Source organism: Nematolebias whitei, chromosome 23, assembly GCF_014905685.2.
Source record: "Nematolebias whitei isolate Nwh7 chromosome 23, NemWhi1, whole genome shotgun sequence".
Classification (NCBI taxonomy): domain Eukaryota; kingdom Metazoa; phylum Chordata; class Actinopteri; order Cyprinodontiformes; family Rivulidae; genus Nematolebias; species Nematolebias whitei.
Genome location: NC_056520.1, coordinates 8315913 through 8338632, shown reverse-complemented (window position 1 = coordinate 8338632; position 22720 = coordinate 8315913). Strand labels below are relative to the sequence as shown.

At 43.3% G+C, this 22720-nt stretch overlaps 2 protein-coding genes across 2 annotated transcripts; one reads left to right on the top strand and one right to left on the bottom strand.

Annotated features, from left to right (window-relative positions):
• The first annotated feature begins 775 nt into the window (after nucleotides 1-775).
• On the top strand, nucleotides 776-4424 carry mdh1b (malate dehydrogenase 1B, NAD (soluble)). Its single transcript, XM_037696745.1, has 9 exons — nucleotides 776-797; nucleotides 872-984; nucleotides 1914-2048; nucleotides 2118-2260; nucleotides 2325-2493; nucleotides 3487-3808; nucleotides 3878-4019; nucleotides 4132-4294; nucleotides 4380-4424. The coding sequence occupies exons 1-9, from the start codon at nucleotides 776-778 to the stop codon at nucleotides 4422-4424; spliced, it is 1254 nt and encodes a 417-aa protein (XP_037552673.1).
• A 1885-nt stretch (nucleotides 4425-6309) lies between these two features.
• On the bottom strand, nucleotides 6310-15636 carry retreg2 (reticulophagy regulator family member 2). The gene is made up of 9 exons (XM_037696511.1): nucleotides 15383-15636; nucleotides 14949-15052; nucleotides 13121-13151; nucleotides 12810-12939; nucleotides 12648-12732; nucleotides 10158-10295; nucleotides 9922-10019; nucleotides 8048-8183; nucleotides 6310-7970 (listed from the first exon to the last, which is right to left on the bottom strand). Exons 1-9 carry the CDS (start codon nucleotides 15634-15636, stop codon nucleotides 7222-7224), a joined length of 1725 nt encoding a protein of 574 aa, XP_037552439.1. The 3' UTR covers nucleotides 6310-7221.
• Nucleotides 15637-22720: the final 7084 nt, after the last annotated feature.

The window sequence follows — 22720 nt, the reverse complement described above, 5'->3', positions numbered from 1 at the left end:
TTCTCGTAATTATTACTTTAAAACTCGAAATTATGACTTTTATTCTCGTTATTACAACTTTAAAACACGTAATTATGACTTTTACTCTCTAAAATATTACTTTAAAACTCAAAATTATGACTTTTATTCTTGTAATTATGGCTTTAAAACTCGAAATTATGACTTTAAAACTCGAAGTTATGACTAAAACTCGTAATTATGACTTTTATTCTCATAATTATGATTTTAAAACTCAAAATTATGACTTTTATTCTCGTAATTATTACTTTAAAACTCGAAATTATGACTTTTATTCTCGTTATTACAACTTTAAAACACGTAATTATGACTTTTACTCTCTAAAATATTACTTTAAAACTCAAAATTATGACTTTTATTCTTGTAATTATGGCTTTAAAACTCGAAATTATGACTTTAAAACTCGTAATTATGACTTTTATTCTCGTAATATTACTTTAAAACTCGAAATTATGACTTCCTGTTGGGCTTTTATTTTTTCTTTCGTGACGGAAATGGGCTTCCATAATAATGTATCATTTATTGTTTCCAGAAAAAAATTGCTTCAGACCTTCCCAGAAGAATTTGTAAAATCCTCTAGTTAGACCATCTTGGCCTGACTCTTTTCCAGCAGCTTGTTTTTTCATCACTCCGTCTAATTCTAATTTTATTGTTTATCGTTTTGTTCTACAGCTGCGGGGGCAACCCCGGTTGCCTAGCAACCGTGTAGCTTAAGTTTCTTGCGTCACTGGAGCTACCGCTTAAAGCTAGCTGTGTCATGGCGAAGTTTGTCCTCGCCGGTAAAGTTAAATGTTTCATTCGCTTCTCTTCGTGTCTAAAATCAGGTTTTACATGATTATTTAAATTTGTACAGGAAAAGCAGACTGTCCCAACTACGCCAGGGCGGAACTTTTAGCAGACGAACTGCAGCGCTCGCTGCCAGATTTCCGGGTCCACAAGATCCGCATCCTGCCAGAGGAATGGAAGGTTAAAAACATGATCGTGACTTTTCTTTGCGTTTGCATCAACTTTCCAAGAAAGTGAAACACGTGCAACATGTGGGGAAAATAAAAAAATAAAATCATGAGGTAGCATAGTCAAATCAAATTTATTTATAAAGCGCATTTAAAACAGCAGCTGTTACCAAAGAGCTCAATAAAGTCAAAGTGGGTAATTTCATGGGGGAAAAAGTAATAAAAATAATGATCGTGTTTTGGACACAAACATATATTTCACGTAAGAATGTATACTCTTATTTTGAAAGGACGTTTTTTCTGAGTTTGATGGAGTGACCAAAATATTTTGAGTCTCGCTTTATTCTCCACGTCTCAAGGACTCTGCGGTCTACACTCATCTCCAGGCCAGAGGTCACTCTTTCAGGGATGAAGATGTTCACATCCTGGACAGAGAGGAACGATGGTTGGAGAGAGGAGTAAAGGAGGCCATCTTTGTGAAGAGAAACCATCATTAAACAGGGGTGGAGGCCTCCGGGTTCAACTGTCCCCCTCTTACAATGCTGTGATTGCTAGAATCATTCCTTCTTGACCATGTGAGCAGCTGGTTTTGGTTGTCAGCAGGAAACTGGTTGATCCACTCTGAGAAGGTGCTATTTATAAGACTGAGCTGAATACGGCACCTCAGACTGAGGAAGTCTTTCGGATGGACCAGATTTAACTTCTACTATTATTATTGGATTATTGAGCATGCATCAGGATATACTGAATATGTAAAAAAAAGTGTATTCTTCAATCATATTTATAAATATTTTCCATGATTAAGATTTAATAATGATGCAAAAGAAATTTAAACTTATGTACCTATTAATTATTGCATTCTTATATTTTTAGTGCCGTTTATTTTTGTCATTCATTTTATTGCCGGCTGCTTTATTTGCTCTCCGTTTTGGATTCCGACAGGGATGGCTGGAGTCCACGTGCGAAAGAAACGGCTGGAAGCACGACGACTCCCCGCTGGTTTGGAGAGAACTGGTGTATCGAGGGGGTAAAGGGATGCTCTTGGGGGGTCTTGGTGACTTCTTGAAGCATTGCCAGGTAGGCACCAACAGTTCTTCCGGCTTCGAGCTCCTTCCAAACCTAAAGGGCTTCAACTAAATATTCCAGGACTACTACGGCGTCACGTCAGACATGCCGGCAGAGTTGGCGCAGCGGATCGCGGCAGAGAACCTCGCAGAACAGATGGGCCTTAGTGCCGACGAACAGCTTCCTCTCAGTCTATTCCAACGCCTCCATGTGTGGATCACGGGGTGAGTTTGCCGGAAACCTTCGAAATCAAACGAACGCTAGGTGCTAACGGATGCATCTTTGCAGCGCGCTCAGCCCAACGGGCCACATCTTGATCCCCCACCTGTTGTCTGCCGAGGCGTTTCCCAAAGTTCCTGCAGTCGTCCTCCACTTACTGGACCTTGAAGGGGACGAGGAGGAAATGCAGGCGCTGCGGATGGACGTTGAAGACCTGGCGCTCGGCGTGCTCCATCAGGTGCGTAACTTCCACTAATGTTTTTGATCAGTGCTGTAATGTAACGAGTAGAAATACTTTGTACTCAAGTAGAATTTTGACGCGTCTTTACGAAGGAATCGGATTGGGCGATGCCCGTTTGTTCTCCCAGTCTGCGACTTCACGTGGCCCCTTCTCCCTCACCGACACGCTCAATCGCAAACCCAGCCCCTCCCCCACGCGCTGCAGCTGCCGCTGTGAACAAGCTAGATGCAGATACCAGTCGTTACAACAGGTCTTTGTTGACTCACAGTGGAGCCACTGTGAATTCCTGATAGGCGTGAAAATGATGATAGCTGCTAAAACGGAGAGGTTTGGTGTTTCTGGTTAGAGCAGCAAGGTATGAAGTTGTCGGGCCACTAGTCTTCCCATTAAAGAACGCGGAGACTGATATCCAGTTTAGGGTGATTTCATTTGCCGCGTTTCTTCTGGTATTTAGTAAACCAGTAAAGCGCAAACAAGCTTGAACAACAAAGCTCCGTCCGTGTCAGGAGAGAAAATAGAACCCTCCAACGGAGCTCTGCACTTTGCACAGAGCGGTGCGTTCAAGAGCATAGGAACTATTAAATTCAGAAAGAAACGAGCCACAGCAAGCGAACAGAACCGAGCTCAGTGAACAATGTGGGCTTTCTAACAGCGTTGTTAATAAACGGTAATAAAGGTTGAATGAACCAAGTTTTTGTCATTGGATACTGCACCCAATACATTTGGAATTCTAACTATTCACTTTTACTTAATACTCTAAGTATTTTATATGATAAATTTACTTTTGATACTTAAAAGTATCCGACATTTAATGCACTTAAGATTTTTACTCAAGTAATAAATTTTAAAGGAGACTAACTTTTACCAAAGTAATTTTTACGGTAAGATACTTGTACTTTCATTGGAGTATCACTTTGATGTACTTTATCCAACACTGGTTTTAATGTCCCACCAACGTCAGCAACCGTCTTATGGAAATGAATTGTTCAGGTGACGGTTCACACAGATCTGGAGCGGGCCTTCCAGGAAGCCGATGTCGTCCTCTTGCTGGACGACTTCAGCTCGCAGACGGAGAGCGACGAGGAGGAGGAGGAGGTGTCGGGGCGCTACGGGACGTACGGGCAGCTCATCGACGAACGAGCCGGCAAACGGGTGAAGGTGATCGTGTCCGGCGAGTCGTCCAACTTGAGGTGCTCGCTTCTTGCGGGAAACGCACGCTCCATCGACGGCAGTCGGTTCGTTGCCACGGCAACGCAGCTGGAAGACGAAGCCAGAGCGATAATTGCGAAGGAGATGGGAGTGAGGCCATCAGGTATCCGCGTCGAGTTTTCCTGCCTCGTTGTTGCAGCTCCACCTCAAATCGGTGTTTTTCCCCCTGTAGATGTCAAAGATGTGTTCGTGTGGGGGAACATCCGTGGAGTTTTCTTCATCGACGTGCAGAGGGCGAAGGTTTTCAACCACCGCGGCGCCGTCACAGGACCTCCTTTCTTTTCCCAGTCACTTCTGGAGCTTTCACCTGGCAGGTCCGTCACACGCAACGGTTTCAGTTTATATTCTGCTTTGATCCATCATCGTCAGTCGGCAATAAATAACCCGACAACTGGAGGGGACTTCACTCCACGTGCTTCCTTCCAGGAAGTGGTCAGAAGCGGACTTCCTGCAGCAGCTGCGCGGTCACCGTTTAGCCGTGGCTTCAAAGACCGGCCGACCTGCCGCCATGTCTGCCGCCAACGGGATCCTCAGAGTCCTGAAGGCTTGGTGCGGCGCTTCTGGTCCAGATGACATCCTGTCCGCTGGCGTACTCTGCTCAGGTGAGACCTGATCAAACAGGAGGAAGGACTTTCCACCTCGCCTGTGTTAAAGCGTTCCTTATCCACCTCCAGGTGTGTTTGGGCTCCCAGCTGGAACCGTCCTCTCAGTTCCGGTAACGTTTACAGACGGCGTGTGGTCCGTGCTCTCCGACGCGACGGTCGACGACAAACTGAAGGAAAAACTTGAGCGCTGTGCAAAAGAACTGCAACAGGTTTGTTACGTTACAGAAAAAGCACATTGTCTCGGATAAAACAACTACCGTAATTGCCGGTCTATAAAGCGCACCCAAATATAAGCCGCGTGCGCACACACAAAATATCTATGTTGTATGTAAATACGCCACAACCGTGTATAAGCGATGGATTCAAATCCTGTGAAAATAGTAGTGGCTTATATACCATAAAGTACGGTAATTAAAATCTAGAAAATCCAGAGATTCTGACATTTATGCTCGTTTTTTTAAATTTGTTGCAGACCTGAATTGTACAAATAAACTTAACAGGACAAAACATGAAATGGAACAAAAGTTGATTAAATTAATTTCTCCTGTTTTTGATCCTGTCCAAACTTTAATAAATCCCTTTTTTTTATTCTTTTCCCAGGAAAAGCAGATTGGATGACGAATTAAAACCTTTAGACGCGTCAAAAACATCCTTCAAATAATAAATAAATAAATATATGTAGAAGTGAACCAAGACGACGACTGGATATTTATCAGTTTTTTTATTCGCTTTTATTTTCCCGCTTTATCAAACCCGTCCACTGCAACTACTTTATGGAAAAATAATTTAAAGTTATATTTCTTTTTCCTCATCTTCTTAAATGAGTCACATTTAGGCAGAAAAACACATTTGAAGACCCTTTAAAATCACATTTTATTACTGATTTACAGCATTTACAGCAAACGTTTATTCCATCATTAGTAACAAAATAAACAAAAAAATAATAATCTATAAGCTTGTTTTAACCAGGAACATTCTAACTAGTATTTTATTTTTTCCACAAATTGTGCATTTGACAAAGAACTTGGACAGAGTGCAGATTTTACATGCAGAAAATACACCGTTTTTAATTTATTTTATATTTCTACACTATAAAACAACTGGAGAAAACAGGGTTAGTAGGAACACGACGCTCTACAACAGATGGGGTAATGAATACACATCCTGTGGCGTTCTGATTCACCCCCGGGAGGAGGATGCTGCGGAGGTACCAGAAACACAACAGGCCCTCGCATCCAACTGAACTTGGGTTTTTGATGACTTTTTATAAAGACGGCAACGAAAAAGTAAAAAAAAAAAAAAAAACATGAAAATCGACCGCAAATGTTACATGCGTGATGCGCCGCATGCAAAAACAAATGTCCAACAGAACACGGCCTACTCAACGAGTCCTTCAGACAAATTCAGTCATGTATGGATCAACTAACACAGATGCAACAACTCCTATTCACAACTGTTAATAAAAAGTGTCGCCCGCCCCCAGAGAGGCTTTTCTTCTTCTTTTGCATAAAAAGTCTTTTTTGTGTGTGTCATTGTTCAGTTCTTAACATCCAAGAATGTCAAAGAATCCATTCTCAGGCAATAAATCCCCAAAAACTGATTCAACTCAAATGGTGCAAATGTGGATTTTTTTGTCTAACAATTACACCTGAACACACACTGTGCCATTAAAACACGTATATACAATCTTTATGAGTTAATCACAGGAATAAAATATTCTCTTAATTCTCCCCTAAGGTTTTTAATAAAGTTTCATCAGCTGTAAATTAAATAAAATAACTTATATCACATGTATTTATTATATATATATATATCCAACATTTTACCCATTTTTATTTAAAATATTTAGATAAACTAGTGGCACCCAACCGTGGTCCTTGAGGAACACAGTCCTACACGTTTTAGTAGTTTCCCTGCTCCAACACACCTGATTCAGTGATTTAATTACTTGCTAATCACCCATTCATTCAAACCAGGTGTCAAAGCAGGGAAACAGCTAAAACATGCAGGATGGTGTTCCACAAGGACCACGGTTGGGTACCATTGAGATTAACATCTGCTTGGACGGATTCAACCGGTAGCTAATGCATCCTAATTGTTCGCAGGATGCTTAACTTCACCAGATTTAGATTTTTATGCAATAATAAACAACAACCGTTTTATCGAGTCAACGGGCAACAAACGAAGCCTCAACTGTAGCAGCCACATGGCTCAGATGTTTGTTTCGTTTAAAAAAAAAAAATGCTCCAAGGGGACATACCATGAAAAGAAAATTGCGTTATTTGTGCTTGAGATCATGCATTTGATTGTTTGCAACTGATAAATGTGCAAATTAAAAATAAAATGAAGCCCACTTACTTTTATCTGGAGCCTTCATTATCTCTGGAACTGCATTAAATCCCCAACAGGGTCAGATTATTCTACCTTTATCTGTAACCTGTAATCACTGAACGGAGAAAATAAAAACTTGGGCTAGTTTTGGTGAGACAGCATATTTAAGAATTACATTATTTATGTCTAATCCATGACTCGATGTAGGAGTAGAAGGGTTAGCAGCTCAACAAATACAACTGAAGGCTGTAATCTTGTATTATGACCAGAGCACGCCTCAGATACGTTAATCTGTAAACTGTACCAGCTTGTAAGAAAACAAAACAAACGTACGTCCCGTTCAATGGGACGGTAAGGCTTCGTTAGTGTGACCTCCACCAGATAGCATCTTCTGAACGTGAAACAGCTCAGATACCGAAGCTGAGAAGAACGCTGAAATGCGAAAGCAGAATGTTTTCAGGCACCTGCCACGATACCGCCAAAATAAAACGATAATAATTTGTCGTGTACGAGGGTAAATAAGGTTGTTTCAACGGAGAATAGTAAAAACAAAAGGGATACATGTGGGGACGAGTGTGGGCTATGACTGTGCATGTAGAGATATGGTTGTGTCTGGAGCCGCTCCCCCCACCTCTCCGTCCGAGCCGGGCTCCAGCCCCTCGTCCACCTGCTCCAGTTCACTTTGGTCCAACACCTCAAAGTCCTCTTCCTCGGTCGGGACTAGCGTGTCGTCAGGGAACTCCTCGCCGGCGCTGCTTTCCGTCGTGACCCCCTCGTCCAGGTCCCTGTCGGGATCCAGCGCCCCGGCTGCAGTGTCGGCGGCGTTGGTGGACTGGGTGGGGGTCTCCAGAGGGTCCGGTGGGGTTTCAGCAGGGACGAACTCGGCGAGGGACGGCTCCTCGCTGGCCTCGCCGGAGCGCAGCAGGGCCGACAGAGTGTTCTGCACCACGGTGGAGATGGCCGTGCTCACGATCTCCTCGCTCAGCGCCTCCAGGGAGCGCTGGGTTCCCTGGGTCACCGCTTCGCGTCCCTCTGCCACAGGCCTCTGCGCCCCGTCCGCGGCGCCGGGTGGCCGCCCGTGTCCGTTGAAGTGCGAGTTCACAAAGTGCAGAGGCGAGGCCAGGTGCTGGATGAGGAGGCTGGCGGGACTCAGCGGTTCCTTCTCTGGTTCGGTGCCGGCCTGCGCCCCGTCTCCCTGAGCCGAGCCTCGCGGGGGGAAGTGCAGCAGGCTGTGCTCGCTGGCTGGGAACTCCTCCACCGAAGGGAACTCTGGGAGATCCCGCAGGAAGGCCTCCTCGGGGTCGCTGTGTAAACTCTGCTGGTCCAAGTCTGTAACACAAAGGTTGGTCCGTCGAACGTTTGGCCTTCATCCTTCGTTTTGTTCTGAACCGTCGTGTGAGATTTACCTTCAGAGAGGTCCGTTAGCTGCGGGGTGGTGGCTCTGGACACCGAGAACCCGCCGCTCTCCAAAATAGACGCCTCTTCGTCCGACAGCTCCGAGTCCGTGATGGCCATAGCCAGAGCCGTAGTTTTCACATCCACCTGATCACAAAACACAACCATCTTTTCAAAACGCTCGTGTTAAATCATTTTAACGATTTGTTCGCACCGGGGGGTGTCGGTTACGAAACGTGCCCAGAATTAAACATTTACTTTAAGCCAGGGACCAATTTTAGTCAACACGTTATAGCCGGTCAGATACTCCACGTTCTCCGTCGCGCTTTCCGCATCAAAATCAAAAATTAAAGGGAAAATTCAAATTAATTTTTCGTGGTTTCAAGTCGACTACCGTGATTTCCACCGTACACGTCGCACCGCCCTATAAGTCGCATCGATCATGCGTCAGCGCTGACGAAGTGTGGGCCGGTGTTGAGGCAAAAATCGATTGGCTGCCAAATGATGGCTGCGGGAGCGTGCACGTGAGGACTTTAACAACATTAACACTTTAAAACAATTATTTGCTCGACATTATAGTAAAGGTGTCTCTCAGTTAAACTTTTACTTATTGTATTTTTCGCTGAATAAGTCACTTCTTTTTTCATAATTTGCATACCCTGCGACTTCTACACCGAAACAACGTATTTATGGATTTTTCCATATTTATAAACCAATTTTTGGCTGAGATATGACCGTTTTCATTCATTCCGACTGAAAATATTGAACACTACCATTTTCAGCCGCTAGATGGCGCTCGAGTAGTAAGGCATGACGTCTCGTGTAATAAGTAAAAGTGGCTATTAATGACACAATCGGCTTGCCATAGTCTGCCGCCGTCGTCTGCCTGGAGCAACCGAATCAGCTTCATTTCGCTGCCCCGGCAAAATGCAGCTGACTTGACCTTCAAAGTGCGTTTATTAAGAAAAAGTTAGACTGAGACACACCTTTACTATAATTTCAAGCAAACAGATAATTGTTTTTAAGTGTTAATCTTGTTCAATTCTTGTTAAAGTCCTCCCGTGCACACTCCCGCGGCCGCCACTCGATTTTTGGTACAACGCCGGCCCACATTTCTGGGTGGTCAGCGATGACGCATAATAGATGAGACTTGTACGGCGAAGCAACATATTTATGGATTTTTCCACTTTATTGACATATTTGGACTGATGCGACTTAAAGGGCGGAGCGACGTGTACGGTGGAAAATACGTTAATAAATGTACTCGAATGGTCGAATCGGCTCCAGGCGAACTGGACGAAGGTGGCAGTCTATGGCAAGCCGACTGTGTCATTAATAGCCACTTTTACCTATTACATGATACAACGGCATGTCATACAACTCGAGTACCATCCAGCGGCTGAAAATCTATAAATATGGAAAAAAATCCATAAATAAGTCGCTTCGGTGTATAAGTCACAGTGTTTGTAAATTATGAAAAAAAAAAAAACTACCGAAAAATACGGTACTTAGTTTCTTGGAGGTGGACAAAGATCAAAAATTTCCAGCCAATATATCAGACATGATATTAGCCTTCGCCTCCCAATATCCTCATCTGCGACAGACAAAATTCCTAGTTTTTAGATGAACTAGATTTATAGAAGAGCCTGTAATTAAATAAATGAAGCCCATTTCTTTTCTTTGTACAGATCTAGACATAATCCTCTACCTGAGCGGTTCACGTACCGCCTGACCCACATCTTCCTGTTGCTGGAAAGGAATGTGGCACGACTTGAAAGTTAATCCAGGAAGCCGTGCACGGCAGTTCTGTTCGGCGCACGTTACACGAGTCATCCTACTCTCCGTCTGTGTCTCGCGAATCCACCCGTCGGGCGTGTGTTCGTACCGTCGGAGCAAAGCAGCACAGTTCCTCCTCGTCCTCTTCGCTCTCGCTGTCCGTGTCCTCTTGGGGCTCGCCTCCCTCTTCCAGCTCCTTCCTGACCTCTGTTAAAACACACACACACACCTTTAGCACGGCCGAGAGGGAGACGCAAAGACAAAAAACGCGTTTGCCCGAGTCCACAAAAGGACGAAGAACTCGTAATTTATTCCGCAGAGAACCGAGTAAAGCGAGCCGCTCACTCCTCTTGTCGTGCTTGCGGTGCTCAGTTTCCCCCTTCATGCTGTAGTCCAGTTTCATCAGGATCGGCTCCAGGCCCGTGTACATCCTCTGGATCAGCTCGTGATACACCACCAACGGCCAGAGCAGCACGCTCAGAGCTGAAAACAGCAGAGAGAACGGCTTCACAAACACGTTTAATACGAGCGCGACGCTGCACACGAGGGGAGTTAAAAACCTGACGCGAAGGGACGCGCGCCACACGCACGCTTTTCATGCCACGGAAATGTGAGGAATCTTAGCCGTTTTGGTCAAACCTTAACATTACGTGGTGCGAATGACTCCCAGCTACTGCCGTGTCAAATTTTAGCTCAGCATCTGTAAAACAGTGACTTTTGTGTTTCCGCAGGTCAGTTTGCTGTGGCCGCCATCTTAAATTGGGTTAGCTCAGGAAGGTCAATCATTACTTCCTGAAAGTTTCATGAAAATCCATTTAGCGGCGTTTTGAGGAAAAACATTATCGCTTGCGTCGTTTACCCGAAAAGAACTAGACTCGACAGCAGGAGATGATTTTTAACCGGTCACACAGTCACAAGAATCTGCCCCGAGCTGCGTTATCTGCTCGCTTTTATACCCTTATCAGTTCAGCAGGGTTCACAGAGCTCTCTCCGTTAACCCAACACATGGTTCATGGGCAGAGATAAGATCTTCTTGTTCTCAGCCATAGTAATAAAAACATCCATATCCTTTGACCAAAAAATTATCCGACAAGCCGTTCATGAGATATTTTGCTAACGGACCGAGTTGACTAACTCAGTGGTTCCCAGCCCTGGTCCTTGAGGGACGCCATTCTGCATGTTTGAGTTGTGTCCCTGCTCCAACACACCCGTTTCAGCCATTTTATTCCTGAAGTTCTGCCGAAGCCTGTTAAGCACCTATTCATTAAAATCAGGCGTGTCACAGCAGGGAAACAACGAAAACATGCAGGATGGCGTTCCTCAAGGATCACGGTTGGGAAACACTTTTTTTTTAAACTGATGGTAAAATTTTAAACGAAGATCTGTCCGTGCTCAGAATACGTTTAATCTCAGCTTCAAACACGTCAGATTTTAGGTCGATATTTGTAAAAATTAATAAGTTTTAGAAACTCTTGTGTTTTTTAAAAAGGTCAGTTCGCTGCAAAACTGCTAAAAGAAACCAGCTGTAGATGTACATTACAGCGTTTCCCCTAGTTCAGGTGCCTTGGCAGGGCGCTCATGTCTTGGCAGATTTTTGTTGACGGGGGGGGGATGCATGAGCAGCGTTTCCCCTACCATTATACAAGCAGGGCGCCCCACCCTGTCAACAAAACCGAGCCATATTTCTACCAAACCCCACCCATGGAGAACTACCAGAACTGACCTAGTGCTAAGCTAGTGGTGCTCAATACAAACATGCTAGCTACAGAGCTCCGTTTCCCTCACGCTTAGTCGACTCCACCAAGCAGAGCACAACACAGACGTGTCTCAGTCACCACTGCCTCCCCCAATTTGTCGGGCCAAACTGACAAATACTATGCACAATAATGTAGTATTTTAATTCCACAGCAGAGAAAGCTGTGTAGTCTCTGGAAGTCAGTCTAGGAAAATATATACATCGGTATTGGTATCGGCCAAATAAGTTTTAACGTATCGGCCAAAAATCCAATATCGTGCATCCCTAATTCAAACCGCTCACCTGCATCTTTGTAGCCAACAAGGCTCTCAGATCGCGAACGCACCAATTACCTATGACGTAAGCAAAGGACGACTCTGTAGAGAGTCACGTAGAGTCGACTCTTCACAACCAAACGAAGCCGGATAAACTCTCAACTTAGAAAAGCAGCTCCTGCTGACACTGAACAAAAGGTTCAGAAAATGAAGGGTGACAGAAATGTCAGACTTTAAGACTCTTACCCGCCTGTTGTTCGCAGTGTAAAAGTTTAAAAACTGTTCTGTGCCGGTTCAAAAACACTTCTTTTTTTTTTTAACAAACTAAATCACTGCTTCGTCTACATTTGTTTACAAAGGAAACGGCCTTAGTGTCATTTTTATACTTTGTTTGTCTGAGAAATGAGCTTTGAATGTAGCTACGTGAAATGTCTTCTATTGTACACAATAAAACGTCAGTTGGTTAAAACGTACTCCGAGTACTTTTACTTAAGTATTTTTTTTTATAAACACCAGTACTTGTTATAATTTAAGCAGTACTTGTACAGGAGTACAAATTCCCAGTACTCTTTCCACCTCTGGATAACAGTAGGGGAAACACTGCGTTGATCATTTTTTCCCTGTGATTTCATTAAAATTCATCCAGTGGTTCAGGAGATATTTCTTTAACAGACACAAACACATTATTGCTCGCAGGGAATGAAAACTTGGACTCATCTTCTAATCACATCAGAGCTATTTTTACTCCGCGCACACAGAATCTGTCACGACAACCAGGCGGCTCAGCGTCTCTGCATGCCAACTAGGTAGTAGAAAACGACTCACCTATAATGTACGATATCATGATTCCCGGCACGTAATGTCCAACCCCGGCGAGCACAAAGCAGCCGCTGCACACCATCGCGCAGAACTGTCCGACAGAAAAACGGCTTTAACGACCGAAACGTGTGCACCGTTGGTCAAAGCACGCAGGTGAGCGAGCCGTACCTTGCCGTGGTTCCTCCGTTTGTACTGCAGGGTCTCCTGCAGGTACAGGCAGCAGGTCAGGTAGCTCTCCGTCAGGTGGTGGCTGAGCTCAGGAACGCTGAGCAGACGGTGCTCCGAGCTCAGCGTTTCACTGCGGTCGGAAAACAAACAGCACTCGAGCACAAGAAAAACACAACTGGGAAAGAAATTGTGATCTGAACAGGTGAACAAATGCAAAAAGGTGATAAACTTTTTAACAAACGCTTTTATGGCAAAACTACAAACCATGATGGAAAACAGAAAATATTCTAGATTCATTTTTATGAGCCTACCTTTGTTCAGGCTGAACCTCTGCAGGTTGGACTGCAGGAGGGAAAGAAATCACAATTTCACATCAAAATGTGAGTTCAGAGGAAATTTAAAACTTTTTTTTTAAAGCTTATCAGATAAAGTTACACAGAGGATCTAACAAACTAAAGTCAGGTTCTCTGGACGGATTCTTCTTGTTGAAATGTTTCGTCTTTCAGCCAAAAGACTTCTTCAGTCTGAGGAGCTGCAACAAACTCAGTCTTATAAACAGCACCTTCTCAGTGGATCAACCAGTTTGTTGTGACATCCAGAACCAGCTGCTCACATGATCAAGGAGGACCATCAGCCTAACAATGGATCATTAGCACCCTGATGGCTGTTTACTATTCACAGGGGGCTGAGTGATGCTAGCAATAACAGCATTGTAAGAGGGGGACAGTTGGACATGGAGGCTCCGCCCCTTTTTAATGATGGACAGTTTCTCTTCACAAAGATGGCTTCCTTCCCTCTCTCACACCATTGTTCCTCTGGCCTGCAGATGAGTGTAGACCAGAGTCCTGGCCTGATGATGTTGCTCTTCTGTGCTGGTCCATCCTTTTGGCCAGTGGCTGTTTAGTTTCCCCTGTGCAAGCCTGATCACCATCCTGACACTGAACAGCATACACATTACTCCGTTTGTGCCGGGGGACTGGATCTTTGGGATGGATCAGTCTTCGCCGTATGGTTGTTCAACCTGTGCTGTACCTCTGATGACGTCATTCCTAATCTTCTCCATCCTTGTCACTCCTAAGAACCTCAACATCTTCATTTCTGACACGTCCAGTTCTGTCTTCTGTCTTTTTGTCCATGTGTCTCTATACAAGGCGTGGCCAATTTCGATGACAAACGAAACTGTCCAGATGACGAGATTGAACTTTTTTGTTGTCGTTATCTACCTTTCGTTCAACCTTTATTTAGACAAGTTAATCCCATTGAGCCTCGGAGACTCATTTACAAGAGAGACCTGATGTCAACAAAGAATGATGACAACGACCGGATGATTGAGTTTACAACCTTTTTTTTCTGAACCATCTTGGTCCCGTGTCCTCAGGCTGTTTCTGTGAGTAGCAAGTTGGCCACCAGGCCTGAAACATTTGATTGTTATGCCGATGATCGACTGTTTTCAACGAATGGTCCTGTTTTTGCATATGTAAAACCAGTTTCTGGGAATTCCACAGAGGGCTGGCTTGAAACTGAAGGAGGTGCAGCTGGGTGGCAGGCCTCAAAATGATGGAAGTCTTTCAGACGAAACTTTTCTCCCAAAAAGAAACCGTCCAGATGACACGATTTAACTCTCTCTGTGAAAATCCAGGGTCCAAAGAGACGTTTGCGTGTTCACCAGTTCGGATGCAACTGTGATCATGCAGATGCTCAATGTATGCAGCTGAGCCCAGGGTTGCCAGAAATTTAATAAAATAATATCTTATCTACCCCCTCCTTTTCTGTGAACATGTTCAACAAACAACACACCTCTTCTTGTGATATCTTTACTCAACACATATGACAGTTTAGGTCAAAATGCTATCATTTTAAAGCCACAGTACTATAGTTCATTATTTCTTATCTGGCAACCCGACTGACATGAAAACTACAGCGTTTTTGTGTAAATCTGCTCAAAGCAATTTAATTTTAAACTAGAAAAAAACAAAATGCGACTCACGTGGAAGAAGTTACAGCAACTTAAATAAAGAAAATATACTTAAAAACTCAAAATTCTTTACAAATCTTTAAAGTGCTGCCACCGTTAAAACCCGTCCTTCACACCACATATGTAACTGGGCCCAGTGCTCCCAGTGGAAGGCCTGGACTCACCAGTGATGATGGGCAACTTGGGCTTCCATCTCTCCAGCAGCATCAACCCCAGCAGGGACACACTCAGCAGGAACAGGGGCCGCAGAGAGGTGGAGGACACCAGCCTGGAGACAAACAGACATGTTAGCTTAGCCGCTTTGCTAGCTGCTCAGCATGTCTTGAGACTAGGCCCGGTCACTCAGGACATTAAGGGCGTTTTTATACGTTATTAACAGGTGTAACAACTTAAATTAACTGTTACCAAACAATGTATTTACCAGAAAACAAAGCGCAGTAATCCCGTGCTAACTGGCTTTTAGCTACAAGCTAGGTTAGCATTAGGCTAAAGACTCGGGATTAGCTAACCGATATTGACATTTCTTCTTAACGTCCCCTGACTCCGGGCAGCGAAGTAAAGACGAGCTTTAAAGATTTAACACAAACTCTCCTGTTACCAGAACAGCGTGTTGAGCGTGAGGGCGGCGGAGACGCTGTACAGCGGCCTCTCCCACACCAGCAGCCGCTGCACCCACAGCAACAAGGGCTCGTACTGGGACAACCAAGCCTGGAGACGCTCCTGCAGGCGGTCGAGCTCCGGGTTCCCGTACCGGCACTTCTCCTCCGAGGTCTCGGCGGGAAACAGATCCTCCAGCCCGACTGAGGAGGAGGTAACCGAGGGGCGTCCGCTGGCCTCTTCCCCGCTCGCCATGTTGCCCCAACTTATGTTGTTTTGGAGATCACGGAGTATTTAGAAAGATCGTCGAAGAAGACGTACTAACGTGACGTCAAGCTTCCGGTTAACGTTTCACAATAAAACCGACTATGTCGCGTCTGATTTTGAAAGCACTAATTTATTTGATGGGTTTGACTTTTAAAACACGCTTTGCTACATTTAAAATAGTAATAAATACATTAGTTAATAAAAATATATATATTTTTAATTAATACTTGTACTTTTAAGGCAAAATATTACTAAATGGTCAGAAAAAAAGTCATCAAATTCATTTATTCATTCGTTTAAAATAAAACAATTTCATCAAAAAGAAACAAAAAACATTGAATACAAAGGGTGCAGAAAGAAGAAAAAAATTCTTATAATATCTGCCCCTATAAAATAACTGCAATAGAACAACAAACTTCACGTGAACAATCTCCAAACTGAAAACAAAAAACCATCAGGTATCCTTCACCTGGCACCACACCTTCCCAACTTTAACTTAATCGTCTTTTTTAAACATATAAGTTGTTTTAGAAATGTTTATGGCGAGATCATACGCAGCGCTCCTTCAGACTGGTTCTAAATGATGGTTTTACAAACATTTCCATTCATTTAAGGTTATAGTGACTCTCTTTTGTAATACATTTTAACTGAATATTTGGGGGTACTTTTTTATAAGCTTTATACATGACTTGTAAACTATTACCAAATCATAAAATTTTAATAAATTCAACTGATGAAATAATATATTTGTTGGGTGACCACAGCACTGCCTACTAATAATTCTTATAGCTCTGTTTTTGTCAAATAAAAATAGGATTTGTAATAGATACGAGTCACCGTCTGAAAGCTGGTTTTATTTTTGAAGGGAGTATGAATATCCGCTTTAACGTCGTCCAACTTGACGTAAAGATGGCGGCCGTAAAGGAGCAGCAGGATGAAGCAGTCACGTGCTTCCTTGTTTACTGTGCAGGGCGGGGAAACCACCACGCGGTTAGTGCTCTTAGAACTTGATGCCACTGACATAAAATATATTCTGTATTTATTCTGGAGGTTTATTAAATGAAACACTTCAACAGTTTTTTTTAAACTTTATTTAAAAAAAATACATGTTGAGTTAACACCCTGAGCCAGTGTGGGCTTAATTTGTGCAGGACAGGAAAATCAACTCTCCTAATTTGAAAAACAATGAACTTCTCCCCCACTTGTCATTTATTTGTGTAACTTCAAAAAAAAAAAAATGAAATCCAAATAGAAATCACTTGAAAACTTACAAAATGAGGTCAGGGATCTGTAAACAGAGAAGCACAATTAAATAAAGCATTAATTGGTTTTATACTTCAGGTACAGAGTGATAAGGAATTGCAGGAATTAGTCCTACTCGTCTTTAGGCGCTGCCAAGACTTAGTCCTGTAATGGGAGCGAAGCAGAAAAAGGGGAACCGTCACCATCTGCTGCTAGGACACAAGGGCGTCGATACCTGCTGGGGTTAAGACCAAAGCCTGCAGCAGGTCCGACAGCGAGATGATACCCTTTACCACGCCAGCCCTGTTCACCAGAACCAGCCGATGGACCTGGATGGCAAAAGAAAACGAGTGATCTCTTTTAAATTTGACCTCTTGTGTAAATAAATTTAAAACACCAACACCAAAAAAACACCAACCTCGGCTTTGACTATCCGTTCTAAAATCACGTCTAACGTTTCGTCAGGGTAGCAGGTGATCACACCTTCAACGTAACATGTGCGCGTCCGAATGGCTTCTTGCATCGTCATGTCCAGATTGTTGTAGGTTTTCTGGGCTGCCAGATTCTGACAGGGAACAAACACAATTTCTACAAAGTCAGCAAACAACACTGGAGCGTGGAAGGATAATGACTGTCTTGTTGATGTGACTGCGTGCTGGTAGAGGAGACAGTTTTAGTTCTTCAGGACTTAGACACCACCTTTTAATCAGAATAAGCTTTATTATCATTGTACCGAAATACAGTGAGATTATGTTCGTACGGTCGTCCAAAAGATGGGTGAAGTGCGCGTTGCTGCTGCTCCTGAGAGCACGGCTCCTTATCCTTTTTTCAGAATACATTTTAGATAGAAAAGGGGAAAAGGCCATGAGGATAAGATAGTGGTATTATAAAAAAGATCTCTTCACATCTTGTCCTTATCAGGACTTAAGACATCAAAAAACTACCAGCAAGCACATTTATACACACATTACATATGCATTTGACGACAAGACAGTAAGATTTGTCCATGAAGCACTTCTAGATAGTCCATAGTCCTAACAAGATGTTGGTGTCAGCCGCTACAGCTCTGATAAGCCTTCACAGAAGTTATCGTTCGAGGTCAAACGGCAGATTCAGATAAGCCACAATTGATTTTTTCAGGCAGACTGTTTTTTTTTCTTGTCAACCTTGAGTCCTGTTGGTACTTTCTATCCAAAATGGCCAAATTTGTAGGCATTGCACTGGTCCGTGCTTATGAACCCCTTCCAAGGTCGTCTCCAACATGCTGGCGAGTACCAGAAGCCGCAGGTGGCCTGTGATTCTCACAAATCGCTTCCATCTTAAGGTTTAGCTCATAAATCAGCTGATTTTGAGTACTAGAAGCACGAACCAAACCTTCACACGGACTCGGCAATTTTGCCGTGGCTGAAACTGCTGCCGCCGTCTTCTTCAATAGCCGATAAAATAGGAATCTGCTGATGCCAAAAAGCAGAAACCCTGCTATCATGGTTCCAATTATATAAACATCTTCGGTGTCCTCCTGAGAAAACGGAAAGGCACATCAGCTCCCAAACTCCCCACGGATCCATGACGTATCCTGCTGCATGCGTCTCAGCGGGGCATGAGGGCTCTCCAGGACCCCGTCGCTTTGTTGAAAAGATTTTATTGATTGCGTTGACAGTCCAGTTGACCAGATCCATGACAGTAGTTTTCGTTTCGGAAGATGTGTAAATAGGAGCTCCAATACACAGACAGAGAGCAAAAAGGCAGGAAGAGGACGGAAGAGCGAATAAAAGGCATCCGCCTTGCACGAGAGCGAGTGAGGAAAAAAACGCCAACTGAATTTACTTTTACTCTACTAATTTACTCTAATTTACTCTACTGAATGTTATATTTAGCCCTAACTGTTACAATGATGGATAGAACTTTATAAAATAGTTAACAAGGCTCTTTGTGAGCAATGGTTGCACGCCTAAACCAGCAATAGTTGGGGTCCCAAGTCATGCTGATTTTAATTTTGTTGGTCAAAAACTAAAATAAATTGCAAACCACTGAGTCATGTGTCGGTATTAAGGACTCAGTCTTAATATTTCTATGCTCGTACTTGATATAGAATCTTTTCTATCACTTTTAATGTTCTCCATGGTTGATTTGAATTGTGGTGTAACTCAGGGATGAGTCCTCAGTCCCCTTTTATTTTCCTGTCTGACATTAATCCTGGATAGCCCAGAAAAGGTTTGAATCTTATGACTCTAAAAGAGCATGGGTAATTTTATAATTGTATTTGTAAATAGTATAAAAGTGTACTCACAATAACATCAAATCTTGAGTACAGTGCCACCACTTTGCCTGAGGGGGAAAAAAAAAAAACATTGGATGATAAAAAAATCAGCTTTGCTGATAAAAAAAAAAAAAAAGAAACAAGAATACCTTGTTCATCCACCACTGGAAGAGCTGACACCCGCCTCTCCACAAATATAGAGAGAGCATCATAAAGTGATGCCGTCTGCTGGATTGTGGCGATGTTCCTGAATGTTCCTATTCCCAGCTCCTGGATCTGCTTCTGGATATATGCCGGCTTGGGAACCTTTGTCCCCTAGAAAATATCCAAACGCTACACATTAGCTGAATATCATATATGCTGTGTAGTGTTCACATTCAACAAGTTAAAACCAGCTCACAAAAATATGGAGGAACTTGAGGATTCTTTTGTGGGTCAGAATGTGCAGGACATTTCCAGACTCTGGATCGATGACAGGCAGTCGGTGGATTCTATGTCTAAGTAAAGAATAGATGGCATCGAAGAGGCTACGGTAGGAAGAGAACAGATACCAGAGCAATTTAATAATTTTAGGGGAAAACTGAGCTCACAAACAGTACGTTAATTCTTCCACTCACCTGGCCTCTGGGGAAATACTGATGAGATACTGACTAGGATTACGTAAGTACACATCTAGACAGAAGATAAAGATCTCACACAAAAATGGTTTGGATTTGTGCACAGAGTTGGTGTCATTTGTGCATATTATTTACTTTGAAATGAATCACCTCTCCATGTTTCGATCTTGTGGCTCTCCAGGCCGTATATTCGGACCTTTTGTGGGTAAAACACAAAATTCAAAAACTGGTAAAGTAAAATCAAGTTCATGAGACACATCTCTGTTCCTGTGGTCTAGCAGAATAAGCAACAGTGTGAAAGTTTTCCATATAAGCTTAAGTACATTTTTAAGGACATGTTCATATTTTCTCATATTAAGAATTGCCTACGCCCGTTGACAAACTACTAGACAGCAATACAGCAACCTATAGCAATGACCTCCTGGTCTAATTGACTTAAGCACTTTGGGAATAGATGCTGTTTTAACTGTGTTTTATAAATAAAGTTGACTTGACTTGGACCTTGATTTGAGTCCTTGACTTTAGAGCTGGGGTGATGAAAAGGCATGTGACACCCTGTCTGGTGGTGGTACAAACGTGTTAAAAGTTTTGTTAACTTATTTTGAGCGGTTCAGAAGTTATGATCTGGACAAGAGAAATTTTACAGACGAATGAAGACTACACCATAATATGTCCATCTTTCATTGAGCGTATAATAATAAAAAATGATGGTAAAAAACGTTAAACTGTCCCATAAATAACCACAAAAAGAGATCAAATAAGCAGCACTAAGACCAAACCGATCAAAAAACCATGAAGTGAAAGAAAATGACCAGAAATGGGTTAAAAATACCAAAAGTAACGAGTCAAATAATTACAATAAACAGCAAGTTAACATGTATGAAGTAAAAAAAAAAAAAAGCATCAGAGTGAGACTAACCAAACCCAATATAGCCAACAGGATCATGTACAATGTGCTTTTGTAAAACTAGAAAATGAAGCTTCATCCATCCATCCATTATCTTCCACTTATTCTGAAGTAAGGTCGCGGGGGCAGCAGCTTGAGCAGGGAGGTCCAGACATAGCATGGCCACCTCTTCCAGCTCTTCTGGGAGGACTCCAAGGCGTTCACAGGCCAACCGATACATAGTCTCTCCAGCGTGTCCTGGGTCTTCTCCGGGGTCTCCTCCCAGTAGGACATGCCCGAAGCACCTCACTAGGGAGGCGCCATGGGAGCATTACCAGATGCCAGAACCACCTCAACTGGCTCCTCTCGATGTGGAGGAGTAGCGGTTCTACTCTGAGTCTCTCCCGGATAAATGAACTTCTCATCCTATCTCTAGGGTGAGACAGGGTTATATCACGCAATGTAAACTTTTCTGCATTCATGCTCACCATTGGCGACTTGTAATAGCAGTGGAGGATGTTGATAAAATCTGTAATTGTCAGCATACCTGGGACAAAAAGTGGTTTAAATCTCCGTTCTTTTAGGACAACAAGAGCGTAAATTCATACCTGTGATGTACGTCTTACCCACAAACCTCTGCAGCTTGTTGTCCCAAAGAGGTGCAGCCCTCAGGCCGTTGGCCACCAGAGCAAAAAAGGCCTTTTTCACCTTCAGAGGCACAGAGGAAGGTAACATTTGTGAATTGAATGTGCAAACGGCTGGTTATTTACATCTCATCCCATCCTTTTCAGATATACTTTGAGGAGCTTTTGGTCAGTATCACCATTCAAGGTCTACGGTACGTCCTTACTTGTAGCGTGGTATCAAATATGACCAGTTTACAGCTGATAGGAATGGCGTCGTAGCAGCTGTGACTTTTCATAAAATTCATGTAGACCGTGGCATCAGCCTCTGTAGGAGAAATCCCAGCAGCCGGTCAACTGACGATGTTTGCATGCACTCATGATGATGGGCGTTAGTGTCGAACAAAAGTTGGGTTTAAAATGACATTTGAGCCACTCAATTTCCAGGGTGGGCTGATTATACAACATTCAAAGTTAATGGTTTTTAAAAGCAAGAAATACATGGACAAGACTGGATTAATAGTGAAGAAGCGGTACAATGATGTCCCCCATCACTGAGGGGTTTGAGTAATTGGTTTGTAGCTTTTGATCACCAGGAGCAATGGCAAAGTGGTACCGTTGGTGACTGGCCACTATAGATTAATCTTCGGCCACCCCAATCATTTACTTTCAAGCAATATAAAAACTAGAAAGGATCAGGGTGGGCCGTTTTTAATAGTGACCTTTCTTACGCCTAGATGCAGCCACACACCAAAATGGAAGTTGGTACCTCACTTATTTTTCATGCTATCATGCCCACATGGACAGACGCGATCTCCTACTCCACCATTTTGGTCTGTGACGAGACTATTAGCAGGCTCAAACATCCATATTTGGTTGACAGCTCTTAGCAAGTTGCACCTTGACCGCATGGCTTGTAGCAACCATTAACAAGCGCCTGGCATAGTTCTGGTTGGATATTTGACCTCTTTCCGTCAGAATTGGCAAAGTTCGTTTGAACTGTTTGGCTTGCTGACATGAAGCAGCAAGTTTACAGCTAGTTTGTACTCAGGACTTAAGGAAGACCACTTCACAAACCCAACGTTGGACTTTAACCAACCCGATATCAGTTCTGATGTGTTCAGGGTCATTGGTCTACACGTATTGGAACAACAAACTATGTCCATGTTTCAAACATCTAGCCATTGGTTTGAGGTCAAGTGGAAGAATTTTCTCATTTCACTCACTTTGTGCCTTGCACTAGCATGATGCTACAATATGAAGGCCTTGCTTCTGGAGCTGAACCTTCCCAGTCCATGGACACACAAAACTTGCATCCCAGTGGACGGGGACGCTGGTGTTTCAGCAGATTCCAGTTCCCGGAAGGCTCGAGCCAGGCCATCCATCCATGCATTATCTTTCACTTGCTCTGAAGTCTCGGGGGCAGCAGCTTGAGCAGAGAGTC